An 18,481-nucleotide genomic window follows, 5' to 3' on the forward strand; every position below is an offset into this window, starting at 1 on the left:
CAATAGTGTCCCACAGCGAGGCCCGGGAGCCACACCACCCGCTTGGAGGTGGGGGACTGGCAGGCCCCGCCTTTGGTCCTCTGCATCAAACCCACCTTTAAACCCTGGACTCCTGAGCTCACTGTGTGCACATGGCAGTGTGGGAAGCCAGACGACCCCTAGAATGATTTTTGAGGATCTCACAAGTCTATGCCCGTACACCCCCAGGCACACAGGGTGCTCTTGCTGTTCCCCCTGGGCTTAGAGAGGTGGGATGGTGGACAGTCCAGCGAGAGTCTGTCTTAGACACTGGCTTTCAATGGACCAGTGATGGAGAGGGCATGGTAGAGTCAGGGTTCAAACCTACTTCTGCTGCTCTCCTGGCCAACGGTGACCCTCAGATTAACATCACGTCAGAATCACCTGAGGTGCCAGGCGCGGTGGCACACGCCTGCAATCCCAGTGGCTCGGGAGGCTGAGGCAGGAGGATCACATTCAGAGCCAGCCTCAGCAACTCAGTGAGACCTAAAGCAACTCAGTGGGACCCTGTCTCTAAGTACAATACAACATGGGGCTGGGATGTGGCTCGAGTGCCCCTGGGTTCCATCCCTCAGTACCTGGCTGGCTTTGCCCCCCAGGCTTCTCCTCCTGGTGGAATGCACCCTTGACCTCTTGGGGGGAGGAAAGAAGGCGGGAGAAAGGTCAGCGGCCTGTCCTTCCTGGGCAGCCTTCCTGCCTCCGTTAAAATGTTAAAATCACGTGGATCCTGCGGGAGGCAGTGGCCTCAGCCCAGCCCGGGGACAGCTGGGCTCGCAAGGCCTGTCGCTCGGCATGGGGACTAAGGGGGCACCCGGGAGGCACTGGCTGGAGGCAGCAAGGCTGGAGGTCACCCCATCACCGTCTGCTGCACATGTGCCCTTCAGGGACCACCAGTCCAGCCCTGGGAAGAGGCCCGTGGGCTAGAGGCCTCGCACTCTGTGTCCTGGAGTCTCCTCAGGGGACGCATCTCCAGGACCCACCCCTGGCTGGGCATGGCGCAATCTGCCCCCATGGCGGGAATGTGCCGGGGGCCCTCTGAGCCAGCCCCCAGTGGTGGCGACTGCCTCCCAGATGTGGCTGTCTCGGCGGGCCTCCAGATGTTGTTTATTTCCCTTGGTCATCAGTGACAGGCGTCCCCACTGCCAGGAGGGAGCTGGGGTGAGCTGCCGGGCGCTGCCTGTGTGGGGCCCTCTTGTGTGGCTCGGGATCCTCCCCAAGGACAGAGCAGGACGGGGCAGGCAGGGCCTGGGTCCTCGGAGGCTCACTCCCTGGGGCGAGGGGCAGTGGTCCTTCTGCCCGCTCACCCTCTCAGCCCCAGGGAGCCCTTCAGGACAGCTGTAGGACATCCTGAGTCCACCAGAACTAATGATGTTCTCATGCAAGACGCGCTTCCCTGGGCACACCCCAATTACGAAGAAACTCTACCCCAAAAAATGTTGGCGTCAAAGAAAAAGCACTGATGGTCCAAGGCATTCCAGAATCTCAGATGCCCGTGGAGGCAGGGCAGGTGGTGAAGGTCGCCGTAGTAACAGTGATGTCATGGAGACCCTCTCACACGGTCAGACCCCGCCCGGCTCCTCACGACATGCCTTGGAAGCCTGCCAGCAGGGTGACAGGTGGGAAACCTCTGGCCCAGAGAGGTTCACCCAGGAGTACCAGGTCACATGGGCAAGGGCTAAGGGACAGAGCTGGGATTGGAACCCAAACTGTCTGACCTTTAACCCTGCTCCACACTCGGGGTTTCCAAAGTGTGGTTCTGGGACCAACAGCATCGCCATCCCCTGGGAACCCATTAGCAATGCAGACTCCCAGGCTCGGCCCAGGGAGGCCAGAGCAGCAGGTCTGCAGGGAGGCCCAGCGCGGTGCTTTCCACAAGCTCTGGGCGAATCTGGTGCCTGCCCAAGGCTGAGGACTCCTACGGCCCGGCACAGGGGCTCACCTGTAGTCCCAGCTACTCGGAGGCCAAGGCAGGAGGACTGCGAGAGCTCAGGAGTTCTAGGCCATGTAGCAAGGCCTGTGTCTGAAGAAAAATAAAAAAACAAGAGTCCCCGCTGGGCAGAATGAGCTCCTAGGGGTGAAGAGGGCGCAGGAGGCAGCTCAGGCAGGAGAAGGATCAGCAGTGACCCTTGCCCTCAGGAGCACAAGAGGGAGTGGGAGGTCTGCGGCTAGCTGGAGCGAGCACCCTCCAGTTACGTAACCGCAGCCAATCCTGCCCTGCGAGGATGCAGGCCCAGCGTTGGCAGATGTTCTGGCTTTTTCCAGAGAAATCCGAATTCCAACTTTTTATTTGAAATCTCTTGATTTTATAAATATTGGCAATCTGTCCAAATGAGTCCTAAAGAGTGGGGCTGGAGGCCTTGGCCTGGGCAGCGAGGATAGGCCCGTCCCAGGCTTGCCAGGCGGCAGCGGGGAGCTGTCTGGGGTAACAGGTCATTCCCAGGGTCCCGGGTGCCCTCCCCCCAGCCTTTGCAACCCCTCCAGGGAAGAGCTGCAGGGTGGAAGTGGATGTGGCAGAGGTGACTTTAGATCCACCCACAAGGAAAAGAACACAGAGGTCACTTGCAAATGTTGAGGCCCCGATTCCTGGAAAACAAGGTGCTGAGGCCCGTTTTCAGGATGTGGCTGACGGGAGGCTGGGGATTTGTCTTAAGAGCAACAATCTTTCCTTGTTCCCAACAGAAAGAATAAACCTAGCTGGGCACAGTGGCACATGCCTGTAATCCCAATGGCCTCGGAGGCTGAGGGAGGAGGATCCCAGGTTCAAAGCCAGCCTCAGCAACTTAGCGAGGCTGTGAGCAACCTGGAGAGAGGCTGTCTCTAAATAAAAAATAAAAAGGGCTGGGGATGTGGCTCAGTGGTTAGGCGCTCCTGGGTCCAGTCCCCAGGACCAAAACCAAACAAAAAGAATAAACCTGTCTCTCACCCAAAACCAAGACAGCCCACAGTGTCTCTGCCAGGGACTCTTCCCCCTTCATGTCCTTGGTCCCTGCTGTTCACCTTCCAGCTTCACCAGTGTCTCTGGCCTCTGTGAAAGGAGGGAGGGGACAGAGGGTGGTTCCCGGTCCCACTGTGTATCATAACAGGGCGGGAGCAGGAAGGGAGTGTGGGTGTTAAAGGAGCACCTACTATGTGCAGGACACTTTCTGAGTCATTGGCAACTGTTGCTGTCACAGTTTTTCACATGGGGAAACTGAGACCTTCAGAGATAAAGGGACTTGTCCAAGGTCACTTGATGAGTGCTAAAGCCAGAATTTCCACCTGGGCACCTGCACCGTGACACCTGTTTTGGATTTTTGAGACCCTTGCAGGCAGAAACACATTGCCCTTCAACATAATATCAACGCTCCAATGTGTTGGGCGCCTGCCATGTGCTAGGCTCCAAGAGTTTTCCGTGTACTTCTCCTTTAATCATGACAATCCTGCAAGGTAAGCATTATTATCCCCATTTTTTAAAATTTTTATCTTTTAGTTGGACACAAGACCTTTACCTTTATTTTACTTATTTTTATGTGGTGCTGAGGATGAAACCCAGGGCCTCTCACGTGCTAGGTGAGCACTCTGCTGCTGAGCCACAACCCAGCCCTACTATCCCCATTTTACAGCTTGAAAAACGGAGGCACAGTAGAGTAGCAGAGCCACAACAGCCAGGGAGCCTCTAACCCTGGACCTGACACACGATAGAGGTCCAGAACTACTTGTTGAATGAATGAATGATCACTCAACCCGGCGGGTAACCCATGCGGTCAGAGGTGCAGAGCTGACGTTGCTGTGGAAACTGTCAAGTCCGCATGATCATCGTTCTCTAAAGTGGACATCCAAGTCTCAGCTCATCCCCCTGGGTGCTTGGGGAAAGACGAGTGACTCAGATGTCATTCAAGCCTCTCCAGCTGCTGGAGCCATGCAGGGCCATACATAGCGGGCCAACTGGCATCTGGACTTGGAGAAGATGGGCTTGGTTATGGCAGACAGTTGCTAAGTTACATAAGGTGCCGTCTACTCATGAGGCCCCAAGAAAACTCAGAAGGTTGCAATTAGAGCTTAAAGGCTTTTATCTAGAAGCACACATCTGAGTGGGCAGGAGAGCAGTGATGAGGTCAGGATTCTCCCGAGGTAGAGAAGGATCCAGTGGTTTTCAAAGTGTGGTCCCTGGAACCCCCGGGTTCCTTGGGACACTAGGTTAGGTGGGTGAGCTCCAGTCCCCTCTATCCTGTAGAAGCAGAGCTGCTCCTCGATGATCTGTTTCCTATCTAGTGAGCTCCGTGCATTTGATTGTAAGTTGACAGAACAGAATTAGTTCAAGTGGAAAAGTGACTTTCTGCAGAGCCACGGGGCAGGCCAAGCCTTGGGAGGGACTGGAAGGTGTTCAGAAGCTGTGTCTGTCTTTTGGAGCCCGGGAGGTTTCTGGTTGTTGCTTCTCTTTCTGCATCTGATTTGTTTGTTCTCTGTCTCTCTCTCTGCTTCTGTATTAGTCAGAAATCATTTGGTTGCAAGTGACAGAAAATCTAAGTCAAAGTGGCTTAGGAAAGTCAAGCAGGTCTGGGTTGCCTGCGTTAGATCCGTGCGCAGATGGCTCTTTCTGGAATCTGTCTTCATTTCCTGGCTCTGCTGCTGCTGTGTGTGTGGCCTCGTTCTTAGTGTGGTGTCACCTACCACCTCTGATCTACATCCTCTAGATCCACAGGGTGGAAGAGAAACACACATACACACACATGCATGTGCAAACATATTCACCTACTGACTTAAGCAAAAATTCCAAGACCAGCTCTGTTTGGGACACATGCCTGTATCTGAACCTGTGCCACTGAGGCCAAGGGGACCTGTGCCAGAGTGGAGATGGCCCCACATGAACCTCAAAGTCAGGGAGCATGGAGGATGAGCCTCTGTTAGCCAAGTGAGTGGCCTGCTCACTTGGTGCTGGGGCCTGCTGGTGTCTTTTGGCCACCTTACCTTGGGGAAAATGTGTACAGGCTGTCCTTCCCACATGGGACTGTCCTTAGGTCAAAAGGCCAGTCCAGATGATTGCCTTATCATCCTCCAATCAATCTCAAGAGAGATGAACTAATGGACCAGCCTGGATGAGCCATCAGTCAAGGTCAAGGTCATAATATACAAGCATGGTTGCTAGCACCAGTTCTCAAGGCAGGGAGACTGATCAGAGAAGACATCTCTCAGATACCTATTACACTTATTTGGGGCCTGTTAAAATGCACATTCCAAGACCCAAACCAGATACTTTGTAAACCTCCCTAGGATTCTGATGCATGATCAAACTGAAGAACCACTGAGTTTGGATCTTTCTAGAGCAGTACTGTACGAATTCTAGTTGTCATCACTTATCAAAATAAAGTAATGACAGCTACACCCTGACCCTGGGCGGATATCATTGGGGTTTTCTAATGAGATGGGATAAAAGGCCCAGTAAGGCCATCTTTTGGAGCCCGGGAGGTTTCTGGTTGTTGAATTCAGTTGTCAGAGATGCCATTACAACTTGGTGGCACTAGAGGGCACCCTACCAACTGCCAGGCCTAGGATGCAGCAGGAGACAGCCACCTCCCTTCAAAATGTTAAGATCCATCCGGCGCGCACGCACACACACGCACGCGCAAACTGATACCCTCCGAGGTCAAAGAAAAGTCTTAATTGGTCTCTTGCCTTCAGCACATTGAGTCATTATTCCATAAATAGTGCTGTCGCCTAACTGGGGCTTCCTTGGGGAAGGCTGCACCCCTTTCAACTGGGTCCCCAGTGAAATTGCAGGGATAAGGCTCAGTGATACTTAACCTCTTAAGCAATTTAACAGTTTTGCCTTGTCCTGATCTCGGGTCCCTTAGCTCAGCCTCTTTGCTCTCACTTCTGTGTCCTTCCCGTCGGGTTGTGAGTCTGGGGTCAGAGGCCCTGGGTGGCTCACCCCTGCTGCCCCAGGCTCTGCCCGAAATGCTCCAGGAGAGCTCCGTGGGGCAGACTGATCTGGGACCCTGCCCCAATTGATTCTGCATGACCCAGGGTGGCATTTTACCTCCCTGAGCCTGATTTTCTCAGCTGCAAAAATGGCCAACACACCCATGTCATGGCATCTCGGTCCACGAACTCAGTCTGCAGGAAACACCACCTTGTTTTTCTACAACTGAACGTTAATTTGAACTCCTGTTTTGCGGGGTGACAGAGATCACCTCAAGTCAATCACGGGAACCTTTGCCCGTTGTCAGTGCCCTGGAGCATCTTGGCTCCAGGGGGCACACACACTGCTGAGGCACCGAGGAGGGCACCCTGGTCCCCACTGATGTCACTCTGACCTGCCATCAATCATTCTATGTCACAAAGACCCAGTAACCCAAACAGGATGACCACGCTTTCCTCCCAGTCCCATGAAAGAATCTCTGCAGCAGCAGTCCCGGGCTGGTGGAATTGCACCGTGATGTTGTGGCAATCAAATGTCTCTGCTGCTCGCTATTCTTGTAGCGACCAAAAATCCGGGAGCTAGGAGTTGGTGGAAGAAATAGGGTCTTATTCAAAACCCTGGAGAAGACAGAGGGGCTTGTTTTCACCCCAAATCTCTAACGTTGGGGACTCAGGGCGCAAAACGCTTTTTAAGAGAAAAAAGAGGTACCGCGAACAGAAAGGCTATGTCCTGGGCCGGGCCTCGGTCATCCCGAGGTGGGTATGTCCTCTTGTGGGGACCTTTGACCCCCTCGGCCAGTTAACTGAAACCTGAGGGAGAGCGTCTCTTCAGCACAAAGGAGGGGCGGAAGGCAAAAGGGAGAGGAGGGCGAGGAAGGGACAGTTTCAGACAAAGTTCTGTAAGGCCCTTGTACCCCCAAATCTGCCGCGTCTCTGGCTACCGACCATGCAGCGAGACCGGCAGAAGAAGCCAGGAGCAAAGAGCGCAAGTGTTTCCTGGGGTTGCCCCGGCACGCCCACTCGCCTCCCATTGGCCAGAGTTAAGACATGTGACTACGTGTAGCTGCAAAGGAGCCTGGGAAATGGAGTCTTTCTTGAATTGCGTGAACCCCGCTAGAAATCAGAGTTCCGTTCCTTAGACAGACAGGGAGAAGGAACACAGGGGACACCTAGTGCAGTGCCCACTCTCCAGAATTGGCCCCCTTCCCTTGCCCCAAATCTCAGCTTGAGGATGAGGCAGAGCTTGGCTTGGGGATCTGGGGAAGAAACGAGAGAAAGAAAGTGGTCCTCCCCAGCTCAAGGGCGCCTGAGGGGCTAAATGCTTTTCCTTTAAGAGGATTTTTGTTGTGAACTGTTTCATACCTACAGTGAAGAATAAAAAAAATTAATGAAAATTCACTGTTGCATCTGATTTTAAGAAATGAAATATTACAGATAAAACGAAATCCCTAGTCATCTTTCCCATCCCTTACCCGATGCCTGGGCCCAGAGGTGCCACCATCCTGAATTCAGTGTGTGTTCATCCCTTATGTGGTTTTTACTCTCCACGCACATTTCTGTATCACAAATATTACAAAGTGTGGTTCTGAAGCCATTTGAATTTGATAGAAATGGTCCTTACTGCGTGATTCATGGTGCAAGTTGCTTTTCCTTTCAGCATGTCTTTGAGTTGGGGCCACAATGATAACTGTAACTCTACCTCAGTCATGTATCATGACTGGGTTGTGTATGTGGCGTTTGGATTGTGGTATGTGACTACACCACCAAGAATTTATTCTTTTGCTGGAGAGTTCATCTTTCACAATTGTTTGCTATTAAACCATTCTGCAGTAAACATCTCTGTACATGTATCTTTGTGCACATATAAAAGAGTTTCTCCAGCCTAGTGATTCTCAAAGTGTGATTGATCCCTGGACCAGCGGATAAGATCACCTGGGATTCTGATAGCAATGCATATTCCCAGGCCCCTCTGAAGACCTGCAGAATCAGTGCTCCAGGGAGGAACTCTGTGCTCTGTAGGTAGGAGCTAGTGATGTGCTAAGGGTTATAGCAGATGTAGAATTGCTGTATTTGAAGAGGCACGTCTTCTAGTTACTAGACACTGCTAGATTTTTCCCCAAATTTTCCATGCATATCAGAAGCAAAAGTTTCCCTTGTCCTGAGCCATCTTTGGTATCACAGAATTTAAAATGTGTTACCAAGTGAGTGGGAAGACTGGGCTCTGTTAAAATCTGTGGATGTGGTTCTCTCGGGTCCTGGGAATCCCTCTTTCAAAAGCGTCACACTTTCTCTTTGTTCTCAGGGCCCTGCAGGCCTACAGTTTGGGAGATTAAAAAAAAAAACAAACCACTTTACCCTCCTGTTAGAGTTTTCCTTTCTAGAGCAAGAGAATGAAGGTGCATATTAGTTACTGTATGTGTCTGTCTGCCTTAGTCAGGCTTCTCAGTTGCAAGCAACAGAAATGAGGTAATCAGCAGCATCAGTTGGGGGGCTCATGAATTCGGGGGGGCTGAAGATCAGGTTTGGGAAAGGTCATGCTCATCCCAGGGACAGAGAGGGGAGACAGAGGTCCCAGACAGGTATGGGCTGAGAGCCTGCTCTGCCCCCAGCATGGACCCGGTCCCTGTGTGTCCTGGCCACACCAGGAACCACCCTCTGCTGACTTGAGGAAGGGCCGGGCCTCCTTGGTTCCTGCTCCAGGGACAGGCACCCAGGAGGATGCCTCCACAGGGAAGATGGGGCACTGGGAGGAACAGGAGAGAGGCTGAGAGTGCGAGAGCTAAGAATGTCCCCTGCTGGGTGGCACCAGGGAGCTGTGATGAATGATCAGCTCATTAAACAGTGTGGCCTTGGTGGGGGGTGAACGTGAAGCTGTTTAATGTTCCCTCGGTTGCTTCCTATAGGAAGCCACCTGTCCTTCACTTTCCCCCCATCTCCTACCCCCAGGGGCTTACACCGCTGCCTCTTTCTGCAGGGCACCTGCCAGCCACCAGCCTGTGTGAGGCAGCAGCAGAAGCCATGCCAGCCTGGCTCCTCTAAGGTGCCCTTGCCACCAAGAGCCCCTTTGTGCCTTCCCTGAAAGTCAGGCGGCCTCTGCTGCTGCTGTCTCTGCTCTCATCTCTGCCCTTTTCTCCTGGCCACTTTTCTGTGCTCAAAAAGGTGTGGAAAGGAGACAGATCTGAAAGGCTTAGGTCCAGCTGGAGCAGAAGAGGCCAGCACCTCCTTGCAGATGCCCCACAGTCATGCTGGTACAGGAGTTCTGCCTTCCTCAGAGGCCCAGGCTCCTTTGATCTTGCTTCTCTATCATCCTCAGGGCAGGGATTTCACCTTATGACCCAAAATGACTGCTCGTGCTCCAACCATCATGTTCACATTGTGCCGGGTTTCTGTTCTCGCGACTAAAAGGCTCAGGGGTCACTCCAGTTAAACTGGGCTAACTGGGCTGCACAAAATAACCACACGAGAGACACGAATACCTTTTTCTTTGGGGTTGCTATGACGGCTCCTCTGACCTTAAGGGTCCGCAGGAAGAGAGAGAGCGAGAGCACCGTTGACCCCTTTTATTGAGGAGAAGCTATTCAAATGAGGCAAGGGGTCAGGTTTCAGGGGGCTGAGTCTATCTTCATGATGTCCACTGTCAGCAGGTTGACTGACACCTGGGTAGGCCACACCCAAGGGCACAGTAAAGGAAGGGGACACACACAAGGCACTTCCATGGAAGATTCTATCCTAAACAGGGCAAGGGGTTATATTACAAAGGAGCAGGTGAGTGTAGCTTCACCCATGGGGCTGTAGCAGGACACACCCATTTCTGTGACTGAGCGCCTCAGCACCCAGCCAAGGAGTGTGACTCAGTCATGTGTAAGGTTGGTCTCGTACAGCATTCCACCCAATAGACAAGATGAGGGGATGTCAAAAGGGCACCCCCTTCGTTCTTTAAGGCGGCTTTCTAGATGCACTGTGCTTTACCTTGCACTCCATGGCCACATTTGGGAAGCTGGGAAATGTAGTCTTTTTTTAGGGTACCATGCACCCAGTTAATACCCCAAGGAGACCGTCTGAGCTGCTCACACATGGCTTGACCATCTCTCTCCCTCTCCTCCTCCTTCCTCCCTGGTCTGGCTGGCAGTGGGCACTGGCCTGGGGGGTAACTGCACGGGCTGTGTCATCTGCTCAGAGGAGAATGGCTGCTCCACCTGCCAGCAGAGGCTCTTCCTGTTCATCCGCCGGGAAGGAATCCGCCAGTATGGCAAGTGCGTGCACGACTGTCCCCTGGGCTTCTTCGGCATCCGCGGCCAGGAGGTCAACAGGTGCAAAAGTACGTGGATCCTGTCTCGTCCTGGGCTGGAGGTGGGCTTCTGGGCAGTGCTGTCCCACCCTGTACCCCAGCACATCCAGAGGGGAGCTGGAATCTGACTGAGGCCAAACTTGGATCCCTGCTTGGTTCCAGACAGTCTCTGAGGCCCTACGCCAGCCAATCCCCTGTGACTCCTGCTCTAGTTTGCTGTGTGGCCTTAGGCAATTACTCACCTTCTCTGGGATTAGCTCAAATTGGGAAAGGAGTCCTACCTCTTAACTCTGTTTTTGCTGTGACCTGGGACAAATCATCTCTCTCTCCAACCCTTGGTGAAAATAGAGCCTGGGGGTCCTCACTCCCAGCCTAGATTTGCTGTGTGACTTCAAGCTAGTCGCTAGTCCCTTGAGCCTCAGCTCAGAGGAGAAAGGGAAAGCTCCTCACACGCAGTCCAGGTTGACTTTGCCAAGTCTGAAGTTCAGAGGCGACGCTGAGTCCTGAGCCAGTGTCACCTAACCCGGGGCTGCTCAGGCAGACTCCCGAGGTCCCCCGCCCACAGCAGTCCTCACAGGGGTTGTCCCTGACTCTGTTACAGAATGTGGGGCCACCTGTGAGAGCTGCTTCAGCCAGGACTTCTGCATCCGGTGCAAGCGGCGGTTCTACCTGTACAAGGGGAAGTGCCTGCCCAGCTGCCCACCAGGCACCTTGACCCACCAGAATACGCGCGAGTGCCAGGGTGAGTGGGGCCCCTGGAGCAGGGCGTGGGGAGAGGAGTCCAGAGACCAGGAAGCTAACATGGCAGAAGGCCACGTGGCCATGGGAGCCCAGCACCGCTGAGGCGGGTGATCTGGGGAGAGCTACAGTTTGGGAATCAAACAGATCTCCATCAAACGCCCGCTTTAAAACCTGCCCATTAGTGAGCTCAAGCAAGTCACTATGCTCCCTGTCCCTTGATTTCTCCAAAGGTTAAAAAGAAAATCACAGTAGAATCCAGAACCTACCCCACGGAGAGGCTGAAGAATTAAATGAGTTAAATGTTACGAACATTAAATGTATTGCTGCGACTTGGGGCTTAACAAGCCCGGTGCATGCTAATGTCATTATTATCGCTGCTCCGTTTACTCACTCACAGCAGCTTATCAAACCCCGCAGTGGTCCGCCCTTACCCCGGGCTGTGCCTTGGCATTCTGACCGGAACCAGGCATCTCTGCCCGCACGGCCCCGGGCACAAGGTCATGGTCCTTCCAGCCGCAGAGGGCTCCCGACTCCCTGTCCCCCTGAGCAGCAGCCCCACAGCCCACCTGCCTCTGGGGGTTCCTTCCCCTTCCCCACCTCTCAGGAGGCTCCTCCCCATTGCCCGCCCCTCTGGAGGCTCCTCCCCCTTGCCCGCCCCTCTGGAGGCTCCTCCCTATTCCCCGCCCCTCTGGAGGCTCCTCCCTATTCCCCGCCCCTCTGGAGGCTCCTCCCCCTTGCCCGCCCCTCTGGAGGCTCCTCCCTATTCCCCGCCCCTCTGGAGGCTCCTCCCCCTTGCCCGCCCCTCTAGAGGCTCCTCCCTATTCCCCGCCCCTCTGGAGGCTCCTCCTCATTCCCTGTCCCCAGCTTGTGCTTCCCCTGGGTTCCTTCTATCAGTAAGCAGCTCCAAGAGTCCTGGGTGGTCACGCCCATGACCCAGGCGTCACCCTCCCCTCAACCTAGGAATCACTAGTGCACCTGCCCTGGCCAGGCTCTTTCCTAAGCGATAGGACCTGAGTCAGCAAAGCAGCCTCTGCTCTCATGGGCGGGTCTCTCAGCGGGGAGACAGGAGAATTAGTGCATGATATGTTGGTGGCAGAACTTCAGAGGAAAATCTGAAGCAGCAGAAAGCCCCCAAACACGCCCACCTGTCACCCTTGACCCCCACTCCACCTCCACCTCCCACATCTCCACCCTCTGCCGTCTCCCTCCCTTGGCTCCCTGTCCTGCCAGTGTGACTGTTTCAAGACGATAGTCTGTTCAGGTTTCTCTCCTGCTCAAGGCCCTTCTGTGGCTCCCATTGACCTTGGGCAGAACATCCACGCCCTAGCCTGGGCAGTCTGGCCCCTTCTGGAGCCTCTCCCCTTCCCTCACTCGACTCCTCTCTGTTCGGGCTCCAGTTTGCCCGTTCTAGGAGAGTCCCGGGTGGAATCACCCTGGGGACCTTGCTGGGATTATCCCTCTACCTGGAGCATCTCCTGCCCTCCCTGTGCCTGGACGACCCCACAACGTGCCACTTAATGACTCAGTTCAGGAGCCCCTCCAGGAAGCCTTCCTGGTCCCCCAGGCTGCGACCCGCGTCCCCTCTGCTGGCTGTGCCTCCCTGGTGCACTGAGCATGTGGCCCTCCTGGCCTGATGTCTTTGGTGACAGTTTCCAGGAGGCAGACTGGGTGTGCCTCGTCTTCAGCTGCCCTCTGCCCACAACGGCACTGGAGTGGCACATGGGCACTCTGGACTCATCACAGAATGTATCTAGTGTCGGGACCAACATCCTAGGTTCTGGAAACCTGCTTTCTGGGCCCCGCTGCATCTCAAACCTGCTGTGCGAGAGCCCCAACCAAAGCCCTTTACTACTCCAGGCCTCAGTGTCCCCGTCTGCAAAATGGGGGTACTCACAACTACCTCCTGTGTTCTGTGTCTCCTCCAAGTCAAATGTGGAAAAAAGAACTGTGAGCGTGTGTACGCACATGCGCATGTGCATGTGTAAATAAATTACCTCTATTAAGAAGTGCATGTCTGTGACCTGACTTTCCCTCACAGCAGCTTTGGGTAGCTTCTACATTATGGTTGATGGAAGGCAGGTGATCAGGTGCAAAACCCGTGTCTTTTTTGGAAGGCTTCCCAGCCAGCCTCCAGCCCCATCTCCGCCCGCCCCTCTGGACCTTCACCCCCACTCTAGCCACCCGGCTTCCAGCACAGGGAGCCAGGGCTTTGCAGACGGACTTCCCCTCCCTCGCTGGAGGAGCGTGTCACCTCCCCTGGGGTGCCTCCTTCAAAACCACAAGGTTCTCTCTCTGGCTTTGGGCCCAGAGCAGGCTCCGCAAGCCTCCACATGCTTCATCCCAGGCTCTTTAGAATATTAGAATATTTTTTTAAGGTGTCCCTCCATTCCTAGCGACAGACTGAGCCAATGCAGATGGAGACGGTGTCCTCAGAACCCTAGACCCTACCTTGGGACTGGAGGGCCCTCGCTTTCAGAGGCCTCATCTGTCTGTCTGTCTCTCCCTTCGCCCCGCAGAGGAGTGTGAACTGGGCCCCTGGGGCAGCTGGAGCTCCTGCACGCACAATGGGAAGACCTGTGGCTCCGCCTGGGGCCTGGAGACCCGAGTGCGAGAGGCTGGCCGGGCCGGGCAGGAGGAGACGGCCACCTGCCAGCTGCTGTCTGAGTCAAGGAAATGTCCCCTCCAGAGGCCCTGCCCAGGAGGTGAGTGCAGGGCTGCCTGTGGGTGAGTGCACCGTGATGTCTAGTGGCCTTGAGACATTGTCCCCACAGGTGGTACCTGCAAAGCCAGGTGAAGTCCTCCAGCAGCCACGCCTTCCTTAAGATGACTCAGCCCTTCCCCCACTGACCACTCCCCTTTCCATCACGCGGACTTTGGAACCTGCTGTTTACTGATCTGAAATGAAATTCATGGATAATGTGACCCACTGACACAGGTCACTTTTGGAATATCCGCGTAGTTCCCTAACTGGAGTATAAAAGGGAAAGAAATGAAATTCCATGATGGAAGCACTTTGGCCCCACATAGGAGAGGACACTCGGGGAGTAGAATCAGAGTGTGGGTACGGCTGTGGCCCGTGTCTCTGGAGGGTGCACTTGGCCATCAGAGTTGTGGCTTCCCAAATGGGGACCAGTGATGAGGAAGATCACACTGTCTGATGCCACACAGACAGTCCTAGAATATTCCACGAGAGAAAGTGTCCCAGATGCTCGGCATTCACATGAAGCAGCTCAGCTCTGAGCAACATGAGGGTGGAGCGGAAATAGGGGACCACTGCCCATGCAGCACCCCCATCCTTGTCCACTGAATGCCGTGGCACCCCCTTCATTGAGGCAGCCAACACCCTGCACAGATTTCCAAATACTGGGGGCAGGCATTAGGAACCACGGATTTAAACAGAAGAGGGGGTGCAGGGGTGGAGGGCATATGTGACAGTGGACACCAATAATAGGGAATTGGCAATGTTAACTGTGCTTATACTACGTACCAGGCCACTGCACTAATTTTTTCTACAGTTGTTGACTCATTTAACCTACATAATGATGCTATGAGGTAGGTATTCTAAATATGCCCCTTTGACAGATGAGGAGATGGAGACCTAGCTAGAGAGGCTGAGTCACTTGGGACTCACTGTCAGGTGAAGGTAGACCTGGAATTCCAACACAGATGGGTGCGTGCAAAGAGGAATTTAACATCATGGTTAAGGGTGAGACACCCGATGCAGGCCACTCAGGGCACACTGCCGGGACAGGGTGGAACCAGGATCCGAACCCCAGGACACCCCTGGTTTCTGAAAGACTTGTGGTGACTGTGAGATGGAGACAGGACCAAAGAAACAAGGATACCCCAGATCCAGGGAAGCAGCTTACAGACAGACGACAATTCTGTACAGCCCTTATGACTGTGGCTAAACCTCACACGGATCTGAGAGCTGACAGCTGATGGATTGTTGGGGCTGCAAGCCGAGATCTCTTCCCTGGATGACCACAGCAGCAGCAGCAGCAGCAGCAGCAGCGGCAGCAGCGGGGACAGGCATACCACACTGGCCACATGCTGGGGGCTGCACTTGGTAAATCCGGCTCCCTGGATTCTCATGACCCGTGGTGGCTCCCTGAACCATCCGGGTCTTTGCTCGGATGCCTCCTCTGCAGAGAACTCTTCTAGGTCCCTCACACCAGGGCATAAACACCTTTCTGAAGCAGCCTTGCTGGTTCCGTGGCAGCCTGTGTCCTCACCAGACCACGGTTTCCAAGGACAGCCAGTCTTTGCCCACCTCGTGCACATTCATCTCTCTCGTGCCTCATACGGGGCCTGTAGGTGTCCAGTTAACTTTTGTTGGCTGGCTGCGTGAGGAGGGTGGGGGGATGGGCGGGTGGGTGCATGAACCAATGGGATAGGGGCAGCTGTCAGGATGAGGATCCAAACCAGCCACCCAGCTCCCCCACTTCCAAACCAGCAAGGGGACCCACCATGCCTGTGCCCAGATGCTGTGCTCACCCCAGCCCTAACAGCCTGCAGCGGAGAGTGGGAGCCTGGCTTCAGTGGCCCTGAGCACTCACAGTGGGTGTGGGAGCCCCAGAAAGGGGCAGCCCAGTCTAAGCGCGTGACCCTGACACTGCCCTGCGGAGAGGTGAGTTGGAGCTGGAGCTTTGGCCCTGACTTGGGAGAAGATGGGCACACAGTTGACACCAAAGGAATACCCTGCCCTCCCCTCATCCTGTCTGTTGTTTGCCCTTGGAAGGGGGCTCCCTTCCAAGGTCAAGGTCATCAAGTTCATCAGCCGGCACTGGGCTGGCCAGGAGGAGAGGAAGCAGAGACGCCCAAACCCTTATGCTCTTAAAGAGCCCGTGCTCGGACTATGTCCGTGTCTCCCACATCTGGTCGATGGTCACTCAGTTTGTCCCCTCTGCCCTAGTGTGCCACCTAGAAGGAAAAGCACAGGACTGGACTCCAGAAACTCTAGTTCAGGGTGTGCCACTGGCCTCCTAGCTGTGCCTCGGCCACCCCCCGCCCCATACAGTGGGATGTTCACATTAGACATCCAGGGGGTGGGACTCAGGGGGTCAACCAGGAAGCTGCCCCTTGTTGGGGGTGACTGGGGACATGGTTACGGGTGCTGTCTCCAGCACGCAGCCCGTCCACAGTAGGTGGGCACGCGTGCGAGGGTCAAGGGGGCACCCAGAGGCCACCGAGATGCCACCCTGAGGCCTAACTGGGGACGTCCCTGACGCTAGCGCCCTCCCCCCCCCGCCCCCAGCCGCTGCGCTGCGGGGACAGCGCCCCCTGCAGGCCGGAGCCCGAGTGTCCCACCCCGGGGCCTGGGCAGGGCGCCCCGTCCATCAGGTCTGTCAGACGGACAGACAGGCCCGCGCTTCTCTTGCAGAACGAAGCCCCCGCCAGAAGAAGGGCCGGAAGGACGGGCGGCCGCGCAAGGACCGGAAGCTGGAGCGCAGGCCCGACGGGAGGCCACGCCAGCCCGGGGCGCAGTGACCAGTGACCGGCGCCGCGCTCCGCGGGCCCTCCCCGCCGCCCCTGCTCGCTCGGCCACCGCCTCCTTTCCCTGGGGCGACCTCGCTTTTCCCCTTGTTTTCTTCCATCCTGTTTTCCTCTTCCCTCCCTCCTCCTCCCCTCCCGCTTCCTCCTCTCCCCCTTTCTTTCCCTTTTCTCCTTTTTCCCTGTTCTCCACCATCAACATCTCCTCCCCCCCCCCCACACACACACAGGTTTTTAGAGAGAGCTCCACGCTCCGCCCTCCCCTGGGCGCTCTCTGCATCTCATAGAAGTTTTAAGAAGGTCTTCAAGGTTTCTCTAGATCTTTCCCTGACCCCGTCCTGACCCCACCTTGGCAGAAAGGCAGTTTACAAGGGAACAGCGGGCAGGCCACCTGAGTCCTCACACGTGAGCTCCTACACCAGGGAGCCCCCAGAACCCAGGGTGTGACCCCTCTGTCCCCTGGCCAATCCCGAGAGGCCATTTCCACACCCCTCAGCCACCAGCTCCCACAGGAGGAGGTGCAGGGCCTCCTGGGGCCCAGCCTGGACACCTTCCCCAGCTGGCCTTGGGGGAGCTCCTGGGGCCCCTGCTGCAGCCCACCAGCTCAGCCCAGGGCCTTCCTCAGGGGCCCATCCCTGCCAGCTGACCACTCCCAGGGCCTCCAGGGACCCGGCACTGGATCCGCTGGGGCGTCACTGCTGGGGGAACGAGCAGTTCTTACCAGAAGAGCCATGGAAGCGAGTGGGACTCGTCCCCACCCCCGCCTCCTGCCGGCTGTACTATGGAGGCCCGGGGAAGTCCCAAGGGGACCACATGTTCTGCTGGCTCTTGGCGGTGGCCCTGCTGGGCGCATCTAGAGCTGAGAGGAAACTTGGAGGATCTCTCAGGGAAGAAAGGAGGGAAATTGATGGGTCAGAAGCCAAGGAGACCCCTCCTACCCACATTCATGGGATACCCCCGGATACCCCCGAGCCTTTGGGTCTCACAGCGACACCCCACAGCCCAGGAAGGAGGTGTGCTGGGGGAGGCTCCAGGTTAGACCAAGCTCTCACTGCCTGTCAGTCTGTCTCAGCAGGCCCTGCTCCCCAGAACCCCCAGACAGGTCTCCTGGTTAGCACTGGCCACAGGGTCCAGCAGCTGGGAGCAGAGGGGGGCAGAGAAAGAGTCTGAGCCCCAAGGGCCCAGGGTGGGGAAGGAAGAGGCTGCAGGTTGGGGTGAAGCCTCGACTGGCGAAACATCACCTCCTCCACCGAAGACAGAGACACCTGCCTTCCACCTGGCAGACGGGGTCCCCAGCAAGCACTGCTGCTACCTGGCCCTCACTCCCCTCATCTCGCCTCCCTGAGGACAGCTAGAGCCCTTCCTCACCTGGCCAGGCCACCGGCTTCCCGTCTGCAGAAGTGTGTGCCTCTGAAATGCTTTATCATTTTTTTGTTTTAAGACCCCAACTTTTTTTTAAATAAAAGAAAAAATTTGCATTTGCAAATTTGGGCATCAAGCAGGAGTTACAAAACCATGATGCTAATGAGTTTGGAGTAGCAGAATCTAAACCATGTGGGGTGGTTTCCGCTGGAATGCTCTGGTGAGAGGGGTCAGGGTGCCTGGGGACAGGGGAGGGTTTCAGCTGGAGGAGGGAGGCTGGAAAAGAGGAGGGGCCTGCAGCCGCTCCCAGCCCTTGTCAAAAAGTGGGCTCATCCAGAGGCTGGAGAGGGCGACACCATGTCCCCAGCACCTCTCTGCCCCTTGAATCACAGAAGTGGCTCCAGGAATCCATGTGTGCTCCTTACGGCTTGTCTGAGGGTCAGGCGGGGGCGGGGGATCTAGGAAGTGGACAGTCCCACAAAGCACCAGACGCCGTGGCCACCTGTGACGTGGAAGCCCAGGTGTGAGTCCCAGCCTGCCACCAGCTAGTTGTGAGGTCTAGACAAGTCATTTCGTCTTGGTGTCCCCATTGGATGAGTGAAGAGGAGACAAGACTGGATTAAATTTGCTGTCCACATCTGGGAGCCCTCACAGCCTCTCCTGGAGATTTCTTAGAAATTC

At 55.6% G+C, this 18,481-nt stretch overlaps 1 protein-coding gene across 1 annotated transcript in view; it reads left to right on the forward strand.

The window, feature by feature from the left end:
- The window catches only part of Rspo4 (R-spondin 4), a 34,401-nt gene extending 16,477 nt beyond the window's left edge, over positions 1 to 17,924 (forward strand). The window contains exons 2-5 of the mRNA XM_005320633.4: positions 10,046 to 10,234; positions 10,806 to 10,946; positions 13,462 to 13,647; positions 16,329 to 17,924. Of these exons, the coding sequence (XP_005320690.2) occupies positions 10,046 to 10,234; positions 10,806 to 10,946; positions 13,462 to 13,647; positions 16,329 to 16,435 (623 nt within the window). The 3' untranslated portion in view covers positions 16,436 to 17,924. The remainder of the gene's footprint in view (positions 1 to 10,045; positions 10,235 to 10,805; positions 10,947 to 13,461; positions 13,648 to 16,328) is intronic.
- Positions 17,925 to 18,481: the final 557 nt, after the last annotated feature.

This window comes from Ictidomys tridecemlineatus, chromosome 5, assembly GCF_052094955.1.
Source record: "Ictidomys tridecemlineatus isolate mIctTri1 chromosome 5, mIctTri1.hap1, whole genome shotgun sequence".
In the NCBI taxonomy this organism is placed as follows: Eukaryota; Metazoa; Chordata; class Mammalia; order Rodentia; family Sciuridae; genus Ictidomys; species Ictidomys tridecemlineatus.